Here is a 17,380-nt window from a genome sequence, read left to right as displayed (position 1 = left end):
TAGAGTCCCAAGTCCCTAGTGTTCCAGTCCTAGAGTCCCAAGTCCCTAGTGTTCCAGTCCATGTCCTAGAGTCCCAAGTCCCTAGTGTTCCAGTCCATGTCCTAGAGTCCCAAGTCTCTAGTGTTCCAGTCCATGTCCTAGAGTCCCAAGTCCCTAGTGTTCCAGTCCATGTCCTAGAGTCCCAAGTCCCTAGTGTTCCAGTCCATGTCCTAGAGTCCCAAGTCCCTAGTGTTCCAGTCCTAGAGTCCCAAGTCCCTAGTGTTCCAGTCCATGTCCTAGAGTCCCAAGTCCCTAGTGTTCCAGTCCATGTCCTAGAGTCCCTAGTGTTCCAGTCCAGTCCTAGAGTCCCTAGTGTTCCAGTCCTAGAGTCCCAAGTCCCTAGTGTTCCAGTCCTAGAGTCCCAAGTCCCTAGTGTTCCAGTCCAGAGTCCCTAGTGTTCCAGTCCTAGAGTCCCTAGTGTTCCAGTCCTAGAGTCCCTAGTGTTCCAGTCCTAGAGTCCCTAGTGTTCCAGTCCTAGAGTCCCTAGTGTTCCAGTCCTAGAGTCCCTAGTGTTCCAGTCCTAGTGTTCCAGTCCTAGTCCCTAGTGTTCCAGTCCCAAGTCCCTAGTGTTCCAGTCCATCCCTAGTCCAGTCCTAGAGTCCCAAGTCCCCCTAGTGTTCCAGTCCATGTCCCTAGTGTTCCAGTCCCAAGTCCCTAGTGTTCCAGTCCATCCCTAGTGTTCCAGTCCTAGAGTCCCTAGTGTTCCAGTCCTAGAGTCCCTAGTGTTCCAGTCCAGTCCCTAGTGTTCCAGTCCTAGAGTCCCTAGTGTTCCAGTCCTAGAGTCCCTAGTGTTCCAGTCCTAGAGTCCCTAGTGTTCCAGTCCTAGAGTCCCTAGTGTTCCAGTCCTAGAGTCCCTAGTGTTCCAGTCCTAGAGTCCCTAGTCCTCCTAGAGTCCCAATGTAGTGTTCCAGTCCTAGAGTCCCTAGTGTTCCAGTCCTAGAGTCCCTAGTGTTCCAGTCCCAAGTCCCTAGTGTTCCAGTCCCAAGTCCCTAGTGTTCCAGTCCTAGAGTCCCTAGTGTTCCAGTCCTAGTGTCCCTAGTGTTCCAGTCCCAAGTCCCTAGTGTTCCAGTCCCAAGTCCCTAGTGTTCCAGTCCCAAGTCCCTAGTGTTCCAGTCCTAGAAGTCCCTAGTGTTCCAGTCCTAGAGTCCCAAGTGTTCCAGTCCTAGAGTCCCTAGTGTTCCAGTCCCAAGTCCCTAGTGTTCCAGTCCTAGAGTCCCAAGTCCCTAGTGTTCCAGTCCTAGAGTCCCAAGTCCCTAGTGTTCCAGTCCTAGAGTCCCTAGTGTTCCAGTCCTAGAGTCCCAGTGTTCCAGTCCTAGAGTCCCAAGTCCCTAGTGTTCCAGTCCTAGAGTCCCTAGTGTTCCAGTCCTAGAGTCCCTAGTGTTCCAGTCCAGTGTTCCAGTCCCAAGTCCCTAGTGTTCCAGTCCTAGAGTCCCTAGTGTTCCAGTCCCATAGTGTTCCAGTCCATAGAGTCCCTAGTGTTCCAGTCCTAGAGTCCCTAGTGTTCCAGTCCTAGAGTCCCAAGTCCCTAGTGTCCCCAGTCCTAGAGTCCCAAGTCCCTAGTGTTCCAGTCCTAGAGTCCCAAGTCCCTAGTGTTCCAGTCCTAGAGTCCCAGTCCCTAGTGTTCCAGTCCTAGAGTCCCAGAGTCCCTAGTGTTCCAGTCCATCCTAGACTCCCTAGTGTTCCAGTCCTAGAGTCCCTAGTGTTCCAGTCCTAGAGTCCCAAGTCCCTAGTGTTCCAGTCCATGTCCTAGAGTCCCAAGTCCCTAGTGTTCCAGTCCTAGAGTCCCAAGTCCCTAGTGTTCCAGTCCTAGAGTCCCAAGTCCCTAGTGTTCCAGTCCATGTCCTAGAGTCCCAAGTCCCTAGTGTTCCAGTCCAGAGTCCCAAGTCCCTAGTGTTCCAGTCCTAGAGTCCCAAGTCCCTAGTGTTCCAGTCCATGTCCTAGAGTCCCAAGTCCCTAGTGTTCCAGTCCTAGAGTCCCAAGTCCCTAGTGTTCCAGTCCCCTAGTGTCCATGTCCTAGAGTCCCAAGTCCCTAGTGTTCCAGTCCATGTCCTAGAGTCCCAAGTCCCTAGTGTTCCAGTCCATGTCCTAGAGTCCCAAGTCCCTAGTGTTCCAGTCCTGTCCTAGTCCCAAGTCCCTAGTGTTCCAGTCCATGTCCTAGAGTCCCAAGTCCCTAGTGTTCCAGTCCATGTCCTAGAGTCCCAAGTCCTAGTGTTCCAGTCCTAGTCCCAAGTCCCTAGTGTTCCAGTCCATGTCCTAGAGTCCCAAGTCTCTAGTGTTCCAGTCCATGTCCTAGAGTCCCAAGTCTCTAGTGTTCCAGTCCATGTCCTAGAGTCCCAAGTCCCTAGTGTTCCAGTCCATGTCCTAGAGTCCCAAGTCCCTAGTGTTCCAGTCCATGTCCTAGAGTCCCAAGTCCCTAGTGTTCCAGTCCATGTCCTAGAGTCCCAAGTCCCTAGTGTTCCAGTCCTAGAGTCCCAAGTCCCTAGTGTTCCAGTCCTAGAGTCCCAAGTCCCTAGTGTTCCAGTCCTAGAGTCCCAAGTCCCTAGTGTTCCAGTCCATGTCCTAGAGTCCCAAGTCTCTAGTGTTCCAGTCCATGTCCTAGAGTCCCAAGTCCCTAGTGTTCCAGTCCATGTCCTAGAGTCCCAAGTCCCTAGTGTTCCAGTCCTAGAGTCCCAAGTCCCTAGTGTTCCAGTCCATGTCCTAGAGTCCCAAGTCCCTAGTGTTCCAGTCCTAGAGTCCCAAGTCCCTAGTGTTCCAGTCCATGTCCTAGAGTTTCTAGTGTTCCAGTCCATATCCTATAGTCCCTAGTGTTCCAGTACATTTCCTAGAATCTCTAGTGTTCCAGTACATGCCCTAGAGTCCCAAGTCCCTAGTGTTTCAGTCCAAGTCTGAGTCCTGTATACTGGAGTCCTAAGTCAAGTCACGGAGCCCTTGGTAGGCTAAAAACTACTGTCCAACAATGTTGTAAGCTACTTTTCATGATGTAGAGGCTCGCTGATTTACAGTGTTGCACGTTAGTAGAGCTGGCATAGCTAAAAGAACAATTCCTCTACCACTAAATGGTGGACAAATAGCATCATGAATCAATCTGTTATTTCCGGGATAATGTGACTGCAGGTAGAAATCTGTCAATCACCTGCCACAAAGATCACAGCAGGCAAAGTTCAGCTTGGAACGTTGACATGGTTAAAAGGGAAAAATTTTCAAATTCTGTTATTGCATAAATTGTAGCAATTTGACAAAATGAACCCATTCTACCCATACAATGGAGACTTGATTGTTGAATTTGTGTGAAGCGGTCCTGATCTTGTCAGTTTCTCTATAATCTTAATCAACAATATAGCCAAAGTGTAGCTTTTTTAGTATGCGCAACAAGCTGGGCGCAGTGGGCCCCGAATGAGTGGAGAGATGAGCAGGTGCAAAACGGTTTGCCACGGTGTACAACTAATGAATACACCCCAGGTTGTTTCATTGGTTGTAGGTGCTATTCATCCATAGCTCTATTCTTTCCCTCTACCACTAAATGCTGGGCAAATATATATCATCATGAATCTTTTAGCATAATGTCCCTGCAGGTAGAAATCATTCTCAGTCAATCACCTGCATTCGTATGCCACAAAGACTCACAGCAGGTAAAGTTCTGCTTGGAGATACTGTTCAAATTACCTTTTAGTGCAGAAATTGTATCAATTTGACTAAAATGACCCATTCTCTATGCATACAATGGTGAACTGATTGTTGAATTTTTGTGAAGTAGTCCGGATACACATTTGTCTTATGTACCTAACCTTATGGTTGACCTGAATGACATCTGTTATGTACCTAACCTTATGGTTGACCTGAATGACATCTGTCTGTTATGTACCTAACCTTATGGTTGACCTGAATGACATCTGTCTGTTATGTACCTAACCTTATGGTTGACCTGAATGACATCTGTTATGTACCTAACCTTATGGTTGACCTGAATGACATCTGTCTGTTATATACCTAACCTTATGGTTGACCTGAATGACATCTGTCTGTTATATACCTAACCTTATGGTTGACCTGAATGACATCTGTCTGTTATGTACCTAACCTTATGGTTGACCTGAATGACATCTGTCTGTTATGTACCTAACCTTATGGTTGACCTGAATGACATCTGTCTGTTATGTACCTAACCTTATGGTTGACCTGAATGACATCTGTCTGTTATATACCTAACCTTATGGTTGACCTGAATGACATCTGTCTGTTATGTACCTAACCTTATGGTTGACCTGAATGACATCTGTCTGTTATGTACCTAACCTTATGGTTGACCTGAATGACATCTGTCTGTTATGTACCTAACCTTATGGTTGACCTGAATGACATCTGTCTGTTATGTACCTAACCTTATGGTTGACCTGAATGACATCTGTTATGTACCTAACCTTATGGTTGACCTGAATGACATCTGTTATGTACCTAACCTTATGGTTGACCTGAATGACATCTGTTATGTACCTAACCTTATGGTTGACCTGAATGACATCTGTCTGTTATGTACCTAACCTTATGGTTGACCTGAATGACATCTGTTATGTACCTAACCTTATGGTTGACCTGAATGACATCTGTCTGTTATGTACCTAACCTTATGGTTGACCTGAATGACATCTGTCTGTTATGTACCTAACCTTATGGTTGACCTGAATGACATCTGTCTGTTATGTACCTAACCTTATGGTTGACCTGAATGACATCTGTCTGTTATGTACCTAACCTTATGGTTGACCTGAATGACATCTGTTATGTACCTAACCTTATGGTTGACCTGAATGACATCTGTCTGTTATGTACCTAACCTTATGGTTGACCTGAATGACATCTGTCTGTTATGTACCTAACCTTATGGTTGACCTGAATGACATCTGTCTGTTATGTACCTAACCTTATGGTTGACCTGAATGACATCTGTCTGTTATGTACCTAACCTTATGGTTGACCTGAATGACATCTGTCTGTTATGTACCTAACCTTATGGTTGACCTGAATGACATCTGTCTGTTATGTACCTAACCTTATGGTTGACCTGAATGACATCTGTCTGTTATGTACCTAACCTTATGGTTGACCTGAATGACATCTGTTATGTACCTAACCTTATGGTTGACCTGAATGACATCTGTTATGTACCTAACCTTATGGTTGACCTGAATGACATCTGTCTGGTTATGAATGACATACCTAACCTTATGGTTGACCTGAATGACATCTGTCTGTTATGTACCTAACCTTATGGTTGACCTGAATGACATCTGTCTGTTATGTACCTAACCTTATGGTTGACCTGAATGACATCTGTCTGTTATGTACCTAACCTTATGGTTGACCTGAATGACATCTGTCTGTTATGTACCTAACCTTATGGTTGACCTGAATGACATCTGTCTGTTATGTACCTAACCTTATGGTTGACCTGAATGACATCTGTCTGTTATGTACCTAACCTTATGGTTGACCTGAATGACATCTGTCTGTTATGTACCTAACCTTATGGTTGACCTGACATGACATCTAACCTTATGTCTGTTATGTACCTAACCTTATGGTTGATGGTTGACCTGAATGACATCTGTCTGTTATGTACCTAACCTTATGGTTGACCTGAATGACATCTGTTATGTACCTAACCTTATGGTTGACCTGAATGACATCTGTCTGTTATGTACCTAACCTTATGGTTGACCTGAATGACATCTGTCTGTTATGTACCTAACCTTATGGTTGACCTGAATGACATCTGTCTGTTATGTACCTAACCTTATGGTTGACCTGAATGACATCTGTCTGTTATGTACCTAACCTTATGGTTGACCTGAATGACATCTGTTATGTACCTAACCTTATGGTTGACCTGAATGACATCTGTTATGTACCTAACCTTATGGTTGACCTGAATGACATCTGTCTGTTATGTACCTAACCTTATGGTTGACCTGAATGACATCTGTCTGTTATGTACCTAACCTTATGGTTGACCTGAATGACATCTGTCTGTTATGTACCTAACCTTATGGTTGACCTGAATGACATCTGTCTGTTATGTACCTAACCTTATGGTTGACCTGAATGACATCTGTCTGTTATGTACCTAACCTTATGGTTGACCTGAATGACATCTGTCTGTTATGTACCTAACCTTATGGTTGACCTGAATGACATCTGTCTGTTATGTACCTAACCTTATGGTTGACCTGAATGACATCTGTCTGTTATGTACCTAACCTTATGGTTGACCTGAATGACATCTGTTATGTACCTAACCTTATGGTTGACCTGAATGACATCTGTCTGTTATGTACCTAACCTTATGGTTGACCTGAATGACATCTGTCTGTTATGTACCTAACCTTATGGTTGACCTGAATGACATCTGTCTGTTATGTACCTAACCTTATGGTTGACCTGAATGACATCTGTCTGTTATGTACCTAACCTTATGGTTGACCTGAATGACATCTGTCTGTTATGTACCTAACCTTATGGTTGACCTGAATGACATCTGTTATGTACCTAACCTTATGGTTGACCTGAATGACATCTGTCTGTTATGTACCTAACCTTATGGTTGACCTGAATGACATCTGTCTGTTATGTACCTAACCTTATGGTTGACCTGAATGACATCTGTCTGTTATGTACCTAACCTTATGGTTGACCTGAATGACATCTGTCTGTTATGTACCTAACCTTATGGTTGACCTGAATGACATCTGTCTGTTATGTACCTAACCTTATGGTTGACCTGAATGACATCTGTTATGTACCTAACCTTATGGTTGACCTGAATGACATCTGTTATGTACCTAACCTTATGGTTGACCTGAATGACATCTGTCTGTTATGTACCTAACCTTATGGTTGACCTGAATGACATCTGTCTGTTATATACCTAACCTTATGGTTGACCTGAATGACATCTGTCTGTTATTAACCTGTGACATCTGTCTGTTATGTACCTAACCTTATGGTTGACCTGAATGACATCTGTCTGTTATGTACCTAACCTTATGGTTGACCTGAATGACATCTGTCTGTTATATACCTAACCTTATGGTTGACCTGAATGACATCTGTCTGTTATGTACCTAACCTTATGGTTGACCTGAATGACATCTGTTATGTACCTAACCTTATGGTTGACCTGAATGACATCTGTCTGTTATGTACCTAACCTTATGGTTGACCTGAATGACATCTGTTATGTACCTAACCTTATGGTTGACCTGAATGACATCTGTTATATAGTCTATAATACACTCTTAATGACCTGTTATATAGTCTATAATACACTCTTAATGACATCTGTTATGTAGTCTATAATACACTCTTAATGACATCTGTTATGTAGTCTATAATACTCAAGTCTTCCTTCTCTTCTCCAACTGTAAACCCCTTGACAGAGCTGTCAGAGCCTCTCTCCTGGCTTTAAACACACACACACACACACACACACACACACACACACACACACACACACACACACACACACACACACACACACACACACACACACACACACACACACACACACACACACACACACACACACACACACACACACACACACACACACACACACACACACACACACACACACACACACACACTGACAAGGCTTTGCAGCCCTTTCTGTGTGGGTGGAAATCGCTTCTACACATCTGGCTGACAAGTGTGTTGATTTGGTTAGATACTCCATTGTGAGAGGGGGACTAGCGAACGAGTGCGAGGGAAGATTCCTTTCTTTCTTTGAGCGTTCAGCGTTTAGCCAAGAAGAGAAGCCAACTCGCACGTCTCTTCTCCCTCCTCTCCTCCTCTCCTCTCCCGTTTCTCCGACACAATGGCTGGTGTAGCTGCAGGATCTTTCTCTGTGGTGAAGAGTGGAGGTTTATCTGTCTTCCTCCTCTCCCTGATCCTCTCCTCCTCCTCTCCTACCTCTCTCTCGTCTTGGTTGACTCGCATCAGGGAAAAGCCTGTTAACTGCAGTGTGTTCCTCTCCTCCCTGTCCCTCTTACTCCTTCTCCTCTCTTTCTCTTTTTCTCTGTCTCTCCCCTTCTCCCTGTCTCTCTCTTTCTCTCTCTCGGTCTCTCTCTCTCTCTCTGTCTCTCCTCTTCTCACTGTCTCTCTCTTTCTCTTTCTCTCTCTATTGCTCGACTCAATTTCTCTCTATATCAGACCCTCTATCTATCTGTTGACACAGATGTGTAACCTCTTTTTGTGTGTGTGTGTGTGTGTGTGTGTGTGTGTGTGTGTGTGTGTGTGTGTGTGTGTGTGTGTGTGTGTGTGTGTGTGTGTGTGTGTGTGTGTGTGTGTGTGTGTGTGTGTGTGTGTGTGTGTGTGTGTGTGTGTGTGTGTGTGTGCGCCAGATGAGCCACAGTCCACACTTAGAGGGAGGAACGGGATGTGGTTCCACACTAGGGGACAGACAGACAGGACGAGGATGGACTGACCCAATGGACAGACAACAGGACCGAGTTCACAGGACAGACAGACAGACAGACAGACAGACAGACAGACAGACAGACAGACAGACAGACAGACAGACAGACAGACAGACAGACAGACAGACAGACAGACAGACAGACAGACAGACAGACAGACAGACAGACAGACAGGACGAGGATGGACTGACCCAATGGACAGACAACAGGACGAGGATGGACTGACCCAATGGACAGACAACAGGACGAGGATGGACTGACCCAATGGACAGACAACAGGACCAAGTTCACAGGACAGACAGACAGGACGAGGATGGACTGACCCAATGGACAGACAACAGGACCAAGTTCACAGGACAGACAGACATGACGAGGATGGACTGTCCCAATGGACAGCCAACAGGACCTAGTTCACAGGACAGACAGACAGGACGGAGATGGGCTGACCCAATGGACAGCCAACAGGACCTAGTTCACAGGACAGACAGACAGACAGACAGACAGACAGACAGACAGACAGACAGACAGACAGACAGACAGACAGACAGACAGACAGACAGACAGACAGACAGACAGACAGACAGACAGACAGACAGACAGACAGACAGACAGACAGACAGACAGACAGACAGACAGACAGACAGACAGGACGAGGATGGGCTGACCCAGTGGACAGCCCACATGACCTAGTTCACAGGACAGACAGACAGGATGAGGATGGACTGACCCAATGGACAGACAACATGACCTAGTTCACAGGACAGACAGACAGGACGAGGATGGACCGAACCAATGGACAGACATCAGGACCTAGATCACAGGACAGACAGACAGGACGAGGATGGACCGACCTAATGGACAGACAACAGGACCAAGTTCACAGGACAGACAGACATGACGAGGATGGACTGACCCAATGGACAGCCAACAGGACCAAGTTGACAGGACAGACAGACAGACAGACAGACAGACAGACAGACAGACAGACAGACAGACAGACAGACAGACAGACAGACAGACAGACAGACAGACAGACAGACAGACAGACAGACAGACAGACAGACAGACAGACAGACAGACAGACAGACAGACAGACAGACAGACAGACAGACAGACAGACAGACAGACAGACAGACAGGACAGAGATGGGCTGACCCAATGGACAGCCAACATGACCTAGTTCACAGGACAGACAGACAAGACGAGGATGGACCGACAGACATCAGGACCTAGATCACAGGACAGACAGACGAGGACAGGACAAGGATGGACCGACCCATTGGACAGCCAATGGCCATCTGAGTGATCAAGAGAGTGCGAGTGAGAGAGAGTGAGAGAGAGAGAGAGACTGGGATGGACTGACATAAGCTCTTCTTAAACAGAAAGAAGTAAAGAGGGTCAGGGTGATTAGGCAGTGGTCTATACCCAGGTACTCCCCTGGTCTATACCCAGGTACTCCCCTGGTCTATACCCCGGTACTCCCCTGGTCTATACCCAGGTACTCCCCTGGTCTATACCCCGGTACTCCCCTGGTCTATACCCAGGTACTCCCCTGGTCTATACCCAGGTTCTCCCCTGGTCTATACCCAGGTACTCCCCTGGTCTATACCCCGGTACTCCCCTGGTCTATACCCAGGTACTCCCCTGGTCTATACCCAGGTACTCCCTGGTCTATACCCAGGTACTCCCTGGTCTATCACCCCGGTACTCCCCTGGTCTATACCCAGGTACTCCCCTGGTCTATACCCAGGTTCTCCCCTGGTCTATACCCAGGTTCTCCCCTGGTCTTTACCTAGGTACTCCCCTGGTCTATACCCAGGTCCTCCCCTGGACAGCTGACACTGCCTAAGACACACAGATCAAGATACCTCCCCAAACATCATAACTACAGAGAGACGAGAGAAGAGGCCATCCATTTCCATCATAACTACAGAGAGAGGAGAGAAGAGGCCATCCATTTCCATCATAACTACAGAGAGAGGAGAGAAGAGGCCATCCATTTCCATCATAACTACAGAGAGAGGAGAGAAGAGGCCATCCATTTCCATCATAACTACAGAGAGAGGAGAGAAGAGGCCATCCATTTCCATCATAACTATCAGAGAGAGGAGAGAAGAGGCCATCCATTTCCATCATAACTACAGAGAGAGGAGAGAAGAGGCCATCCATTTCCATCATAACTACAGAGAGAGGAGAGAAGAGGCCATCCATTTCCATCATAACTACAGAGAGAGGAGAGAAGAGGCCATCCATTTCCATCATAACTACAGAGAGAGGAGAGAAGAGGCCATCCATTTCAGAGAGGAGAGAAGAGGCCATCCATTTCCATCATAACTACAGAGAGAGGAGAGAAGAGGCCATCCATTTCCATCATAACTACAGAGAGAGGAGAGAAGAGGCCATCCATTTCCATCATAACTACAGAGAGAGGAGATCCATTTCCATCATAACTACAGAAGAGGCCATCCATTTCCATCATAACTACAGAGAGAGAGAGAAGAGGCCATCCATTTCCATCATAACTAACAGAGAGAGGAGAGAAGAGGCCATCCATTTCCATCATAACTACAGAGAGAGGAGAGAAGAGGCCATCCATTTCCATCATAACTACAGAGAGAGGAGAGAAGAGGCCATCCATTTCCATCATAACTACAGAGAGAGGAGAGAAGAGGCCATCCATTTCCATCATAACTACAGAGAGAGGAGAGAATTTCCATCATAACTACAGAGGCCATCCATTTCCATCATAACTACAGAGAGAGGAGAGAAGAGGCCATCCATTTCCATCATAACTACAGAGAGAGGAGAGAAGAGGCCATCCATTTCCATCATAACTACAGAGAGAGGAGAGAAGAGGCCATCCATTTCCATCATAACTACAGAGAGAGGAGAGAAGAGGCCATCCATTTCCATCATAACTACAGAGAGAGGAGAGAAGAGGCCATCCATTTCCATCATAACTACAGAGAGAGGAGAGAAGAGGCCATCCATTTCCATCATAACTACAGAGAGAGGAGAGAAGAGGCCATCCATTTCCATCATAACTACAGAGAGAAGAGAGAAGAGAGAAGAGGCCATCCATTTCCATCATAACTACAGAGAGAGGAGAGAAGAGGCCATCCATTTCCATCATAACTACAGAGAGAGGAGAGAAGAGGCCATCCATTTCCATCATAACTACAGAGAGAGGAGAGAAGAGGCCATCCATTTCCATCATAACTACAGAGAGAGAGAGAGATCCATTTCCATCATAACTACAGAGGCCATCCATTTCCATCATAACTACAGAGAGAGAGAGAAGAGGCCATCCATTTCCATCATAACTACAGAGAGAGGAGAGAAGAGGCCATCCATTTCCATCATAACTACAGAGAGAGGAGAGAAGAGGCCATCCATTTCCATCATAACTACAGAGAGAGAGAGAAGAGGCCATCCATTTCCATCATAACTACAGAGAGAGGAGAGAAGAGGCCATCCATTTCCATCATAACTACAGAGAGAGGAGAGAAGAGGCCATCCATTTCCATCATAACTACAGAGAGAGGAGAGAAGAGGCCATCCATTTCCATCATAACTACAGAGAGAGAAGAGAGAAGAGGCCATCCATTTCCCATCATAACTACAGAGAGAGGAGAGAAGAGGCCATCCATTTCCATCATAACTACAGAGAGAGGAGAGAAGAGGCCATCCATTTCCATCATAACTACAGAGAGAGGAGAGAAGAGGCCATCCATTTCCATCATAACTACAGAGAGAGGAGAGAAGAGGCCATCCATTTCCATCATAACTACAGAGAGAGGAGAGAGAAGAGGCCATCCATTTCCATCATAACTACAGAGAGAGAGAGAAGAGGCCATCCATTTCCATCATAACTACAGAGAGAGGAGAGAAGAGGCCATCCATTTCCATCATAACTACAGAGAGAGGAGAGAAGAGGCCATCCATTTCCATCATAACTACAGAGAGAGGAGAGAAGAGGCCATCCATTTCCATCATAACTACAGAGAGAGAGAGAAGAGGCCATCCATTTCCATCATAACTACAGAGAGAGGAGAGAAGAGGCCATCCATTTCCATCATAACTACAGAGAGAGGAGAGAAGAGGCCATCCATTTCCATCATAACTACAGAGAGAGGAGAGAAGAGGCCATCCATTTCCATCATAACTACAGAGAGAGGAGAGAAGAGGCCATCCATTTCCATCATAGGCCATCCATTTCCATCATAACTACAGAGAGAGGAGAGAAGAGGCCATCCATTTCCATCATAACTACAGAGAGAAGAGAGAAGAGAGAAGAGGCCATCCATTTCCATCATAACTACAGAGAGAGGAGAGAAGAGGCCATCCATTTCCATCATAACTACAGAGAGAGAGAGAGAGAGGAGAGAGAAGAGGCCATCCATTTCCATCATAACTACAGAGAGAGGAGAGAAGAGGCCATCCAACTACAGAGAGAGGAGAGAAGAGGCCATCCATTTCCCCTTTTGCCTTTTCTGTTTTACATTCTTTTTTTCTCTCAATTTGTACGTTTTTATTGAAACCATGGTAATCTGGTCTCAGATGAAGTTTCATTGTTTGTTATGTGGAGCCAATGACAGCTTAGTGAGATGGGGATAGGGGGGGCATTATTCCTCCCGTTTGGCTCGGCGAGAAGAGATGGAGACGAGAAACAATGACGGTTTGGGGGGGGGGGTAAGAGACGGAAATCTGGGAAGGGGACCAACGTTCCTCTATCTGACTAATGTTGAAAAGAGGAAGTAGCACATCGTCTCCCCTCTCTCTGTTTCTACTGTCTTTGGGAATTGGCTGGCGTTTCTATTTAGCTGGAAGGCAAGCCTAGTGTAGTGGATTAAATAGCATAGAAGTTGCCCCCTTAACCACTGATACTGGGTCAGATGTGTTTTAGTCCCTGTAATGTCACAGTCTGGTTTAACCAGGAAACCCGGTTCCAGGTTCAGATTGAATAGACCCCTTTGTCTATCTGGGATCTATGAGTAGAGATGGAGGCACACAGCCCAGCCCTGAAGGCTGTAGTGTGTCAGCTAAATATCATATCTAAACTTATGGGCAATTCACGATATACAGTATATCTCCATGTTTTAAAAATGTTTTATCTGAATAAGCTTTGTTGCACAATAAAAGGTCAAATGCAAACAAGCAGCAATAACCGAATGAATTCAGAGCTTGTTAAATTATATCTAGGCTGAATATAAGCTTTCCACAACCATAATATATACGGTGGGGAGAACAAGTGTTTGATACACTGCTGATTCTGCAGGTTTTCCTACTTACAAAGCATGTAGAGGTCTGTAATTTTTATCATAGGTACACTTCAACTGTGAGAGACGGAATCTAAAAAAATCCAGAAAATCACATTTTATAATTTTTAAGTAATTAATTAGCATTTTATTGCATGACATAAGTATTTGATACATCAGAAAAGCAGAACTTAATATTTGGTACAGAAACCTTTGTTTGCAATTACAGAGATCATACGTTTCCTGTAGTTCTTGACCAGATTTGCACACACTGCAGCAGGGATTTTGGCCCACTCCTCCATACAGACCTTCTCCAGATCCTTCAGGTTTCGGGGCTGTCGCTGGGCAATACGGACTTTCAGCTTCCTCCAAAGATTTTCTATTGGGTTCAGGTCTGGAGACTGGCTAGGCCACTCCAGGACCTTAAGATGCTTCTTACGGAGCCACTCCTTAGTTGCCCTGGCTGTGTGTTTTGGGTCGTTGTCATGCTGGAAGACCCAGCCACGACCCATCTTCAATGCTTTTACTGAGGGAAGGAGGTTGTTGGCCAAGATCTCGCGATACATGGCCCCATCCATCCTCCCCTCAATACGGTGCAGTCATGCTGTCCCCTTTGCAGAAAAGCATCCCCAAAGAATGATGTTTCCACCTCCATGCTTCACCGTTGGGATGGTGTTCTTGGGGTTGTACTCCTCCTTCTTCTTCCTCCAAACACGCAAATGGAGTTTAGAACAAAAAGCTCTATTTTTGTCTCATCAGAACACATGACCTTCCCCCATTCCTCCTCTGGATCATTCAGATGGTCATTGGCAAACATCAGACGTGCCTGGACATGCGCTGGCTTGAGCAGCGGGACCTTGCGTGCGCTGCAGGATTTTAATCCATGACGGCGTAGTGTGTTACTAATGGTTTTCTTTGAGACTGTGTTCCCAGCTCTCTTCAGGTCATTGACCAGGTCCTGCCGTGTAGTTCTGAGCGGATCCCTCACCTTCCTCATGATCATTGATGCCCCACAAGGTGAGATCTTGCATGGAACCCCAGACTGAGGTTGATTGACTGTCATCTTGAACTTCTTCCATTTTCTAATAATTGCGCCAACAGTTGTTGCCTTGTCACCAAGCTGCTTGTCTATTGTCCTGTAGCCCATCCCAGCCGTATGCAGGTCTACAATTTTATCCCTGATGTCCTTACACCCTCTCTGGTCTTGGCCATTGTGGAGAGGTTGGAGTCTGTTTGATTGAGTGTGTGGACAGGTGTCTTTTATGCAGGTAACGAATTCAAACAGGTGCAGTTAATACAGGTAATGAGTGGAGAACTGGAGGGCTTCTTAAAGAAAAACTAACAGGTCTATGAGAGCCGGAATTCTTACTGGTTGGTAGGTGATCAAATACTTATGTCATGCAATAAATTGCAAATTAATTACTTAAAAATCATACAATGTGATTTTCTGGATTTTTGTTTTAGATTCCGTCTCATAGTTGAAGTGTACCTATGATAAAAAATTACAGACCTTTACATGCTTTGTAAGTAGGAAAACCTGCAAAATCGTTAGTGTATCAAATACATGTTCTCCCCACTGTACCTTGGCCATCCAGGATGGTTACTTACTACTGGTAGATACCTTGGCCATCCAGGATGGTTACTTACTACTGGTAGATACCTTGGCCATTCAGAATGGTTACTTACTACTGGTAGATACCTTGGCCATCTGCTGGATCCTGTAGATCTCTGTAGATTCAACCACTTCACTGCTGGATCCTGTAGATCTCTGCAAATTTTGATTGTCTCTCTTGTGATTGGTTAATCAGCAGAGCAGGACCGACCAACAGGAGCTGGCCACTGGAGGAGAGAAACACCGGGACCCTGAGCAGGCATGACCATGGAGACAAACAGGTGTGTGTGTGTGTGTGTGTGTGTGTGTGTGTGTGTGTGTGTGTGTGTGTGTGTGTGTGTGTGTGTGTGTGTGTGTGTGTGTGTGTGTGTGTGTGTGTGTGTGTGTGTGTGTGTGTGTGTGTGTGTGTGTGTGTGTGTGTGTGTGTGTGTTTTTAAGTATTTGCCTCCTTCCTGATTACTTATGTTTTTGCACATTTGTCACTTAAATGTTTCAGATCATCAAACAAATGTAAATATTACACAAAGAGAACCCAAATAAACACAAAATGCATTTAAGTGATGATTGTATTTATTAAGGAAAAAAAGCATGATTGTATTTATTAAGGAGTAGGACCTATGTCCATAAAGTAATTGCACCCTAAACCTAATCCCTGGGTGCCAACCTCAGGACTCTGCAATCAGCGTTTGTGATAACTGGCAATGAGGCTTTCCCATGGGGAGGAATTTTGGACCCTCTTCTTTGCAGAATTGTTTTAATTCAGCCACATGGGGGTTTTCGAGGACTCTGGTTATAGTCACGTGCATCTATATAGGATTCAAGTCCCATGGGGAGTAGGCCACTCCAAAACCTGGTCATTTAGTTTTTAGTCAAGCCATTCAGGGTGAATCCCTGGGTGTTTTGGACTCATTGTCCTGCTGCAGAACCCAAGTGCAATTCAGCTTTTAATCCCTGATGGCCGGACATTCTCCTTCAGGATGTCTTGGTAGATAGCAGTTCCACAATCACAGCAATCCCAGGTCCTGGCAGTAAAGGACCAGACCATATACCAGTGCCACCATATTTGACTGGGAATCCCATGTTCTTTAGGACTCTGTTCTTCTAGTAGTGCACTATATAGGGAATCCCATGGGGAGTAGGACTGTTCTTTAGTCTCATAGTACATATCTTTCCCCATAGTCCTCCTCTGGATCCCATGGGGATGGACATTGGCTATAGTGCACTATATAGGAATAGGACTCGTCTATAGTAGTGCACTATATAGGGAATCCCATGGGGAGTAGGACTTGACTCTGGTCTATAGTAGTGTTGCACTATATAGGGAATCCCATGGGGAGTAGGACTCTGGTCTATAGTAGTGCACTTGGGGAATCCCATGGGGAAGTAGGACTCTGTTCTTGAAAGACTTTGAATCCCATGCAGTTGTCTATAGTGCACTATAACTAGGAATCCCATGGGGAGTATTTTCTTATGGTAGTCTTGACTGATATCTGGGAGTAGGACTGCAGTTCTATAGTAGTGCACTATATAGGGAATCCCATTTTGTAGGACTCTGGTCTATAGTAGTGCACTATATAGGGAATCCCATGGGGAATAGGACTCTGGTCTATAGTAGTGCACTATATAGGGAATCCCATGGGGAATAGGACTCTGTTCTATAGTAGTGCACTATAGGGAATCCCATGGGGAGTAGGACTCTGTTCTATAGTAGTGCACTATATAGGAATCCCATGGGGAGTAGGACTCTGTTCTAAGTAGTGCAATATATAGGAATCCCATGGGGAGTAGGACTCTGTTCTATAGTAGTGCACTATATAGGGAATCCCATGGGGAGTAGGACTCTGTTCTATAGTAGTGCACTTTGTATAGGGAAAGGACTCTGTGGGGAGTGTAGGACTCCCATGTTCCTATATAGTGCACTATATAGGGAATCCCATGGGGAGTAGGACTCTGTTCTATAGTAGTGCACTATAATAGGGATAGTCCCATGGGAATCCCAT

At 45.6% G+C, this 17,380-nt stretch overlaps 1 protein-coding gene across 1 annotated transcript in view; it reads left to right on the top strand.

Annotated features, from left to right (window-relative positions):
* Positions 1 to 17,380, top strand: part of LOC124020468 (WD repeat-containing and planar cell polarity effector protein fritz homolog) — a 156,937-nt gene that overhangs the window by 129,935 nt on the left and 9,622 nt on the right. The window contains 1 exon segment of the mRNA XM_046335705.1: positions 15,577 to 15,661. Within this exon segment, the coding sequence (XP_046191661.1) occupies positions 15,577 to 15,635 (59 nt within the window). The 3' untranslated portion in view covers positions 15,636 to 15,661.

The sequence above is a fragment of the Oncorhynchus gorbuscha genome, unplaced genomic scaffold, assembly GCF_021184085.1.
Source record: "Oncorhynchus gorbuscha isolate QuinsamMale2020 ecotype Even-year unplaced genomic scaffold, OgorEven_v1.0 Un_scaffold_827, whole genome shotgun sequence".
NCBI classification, from domain to species: Eukaryota; Metazoa; Chordata; class Actinopteri; order Salmoniformes; family Salmonidae; genus Oncorhynchus; species Oncorhynchus gorbuscha.
Note: the sequence above shows the minus strand (reverse complement) of the source record. Positions and strands in the feature narration are given on the sequence as shown.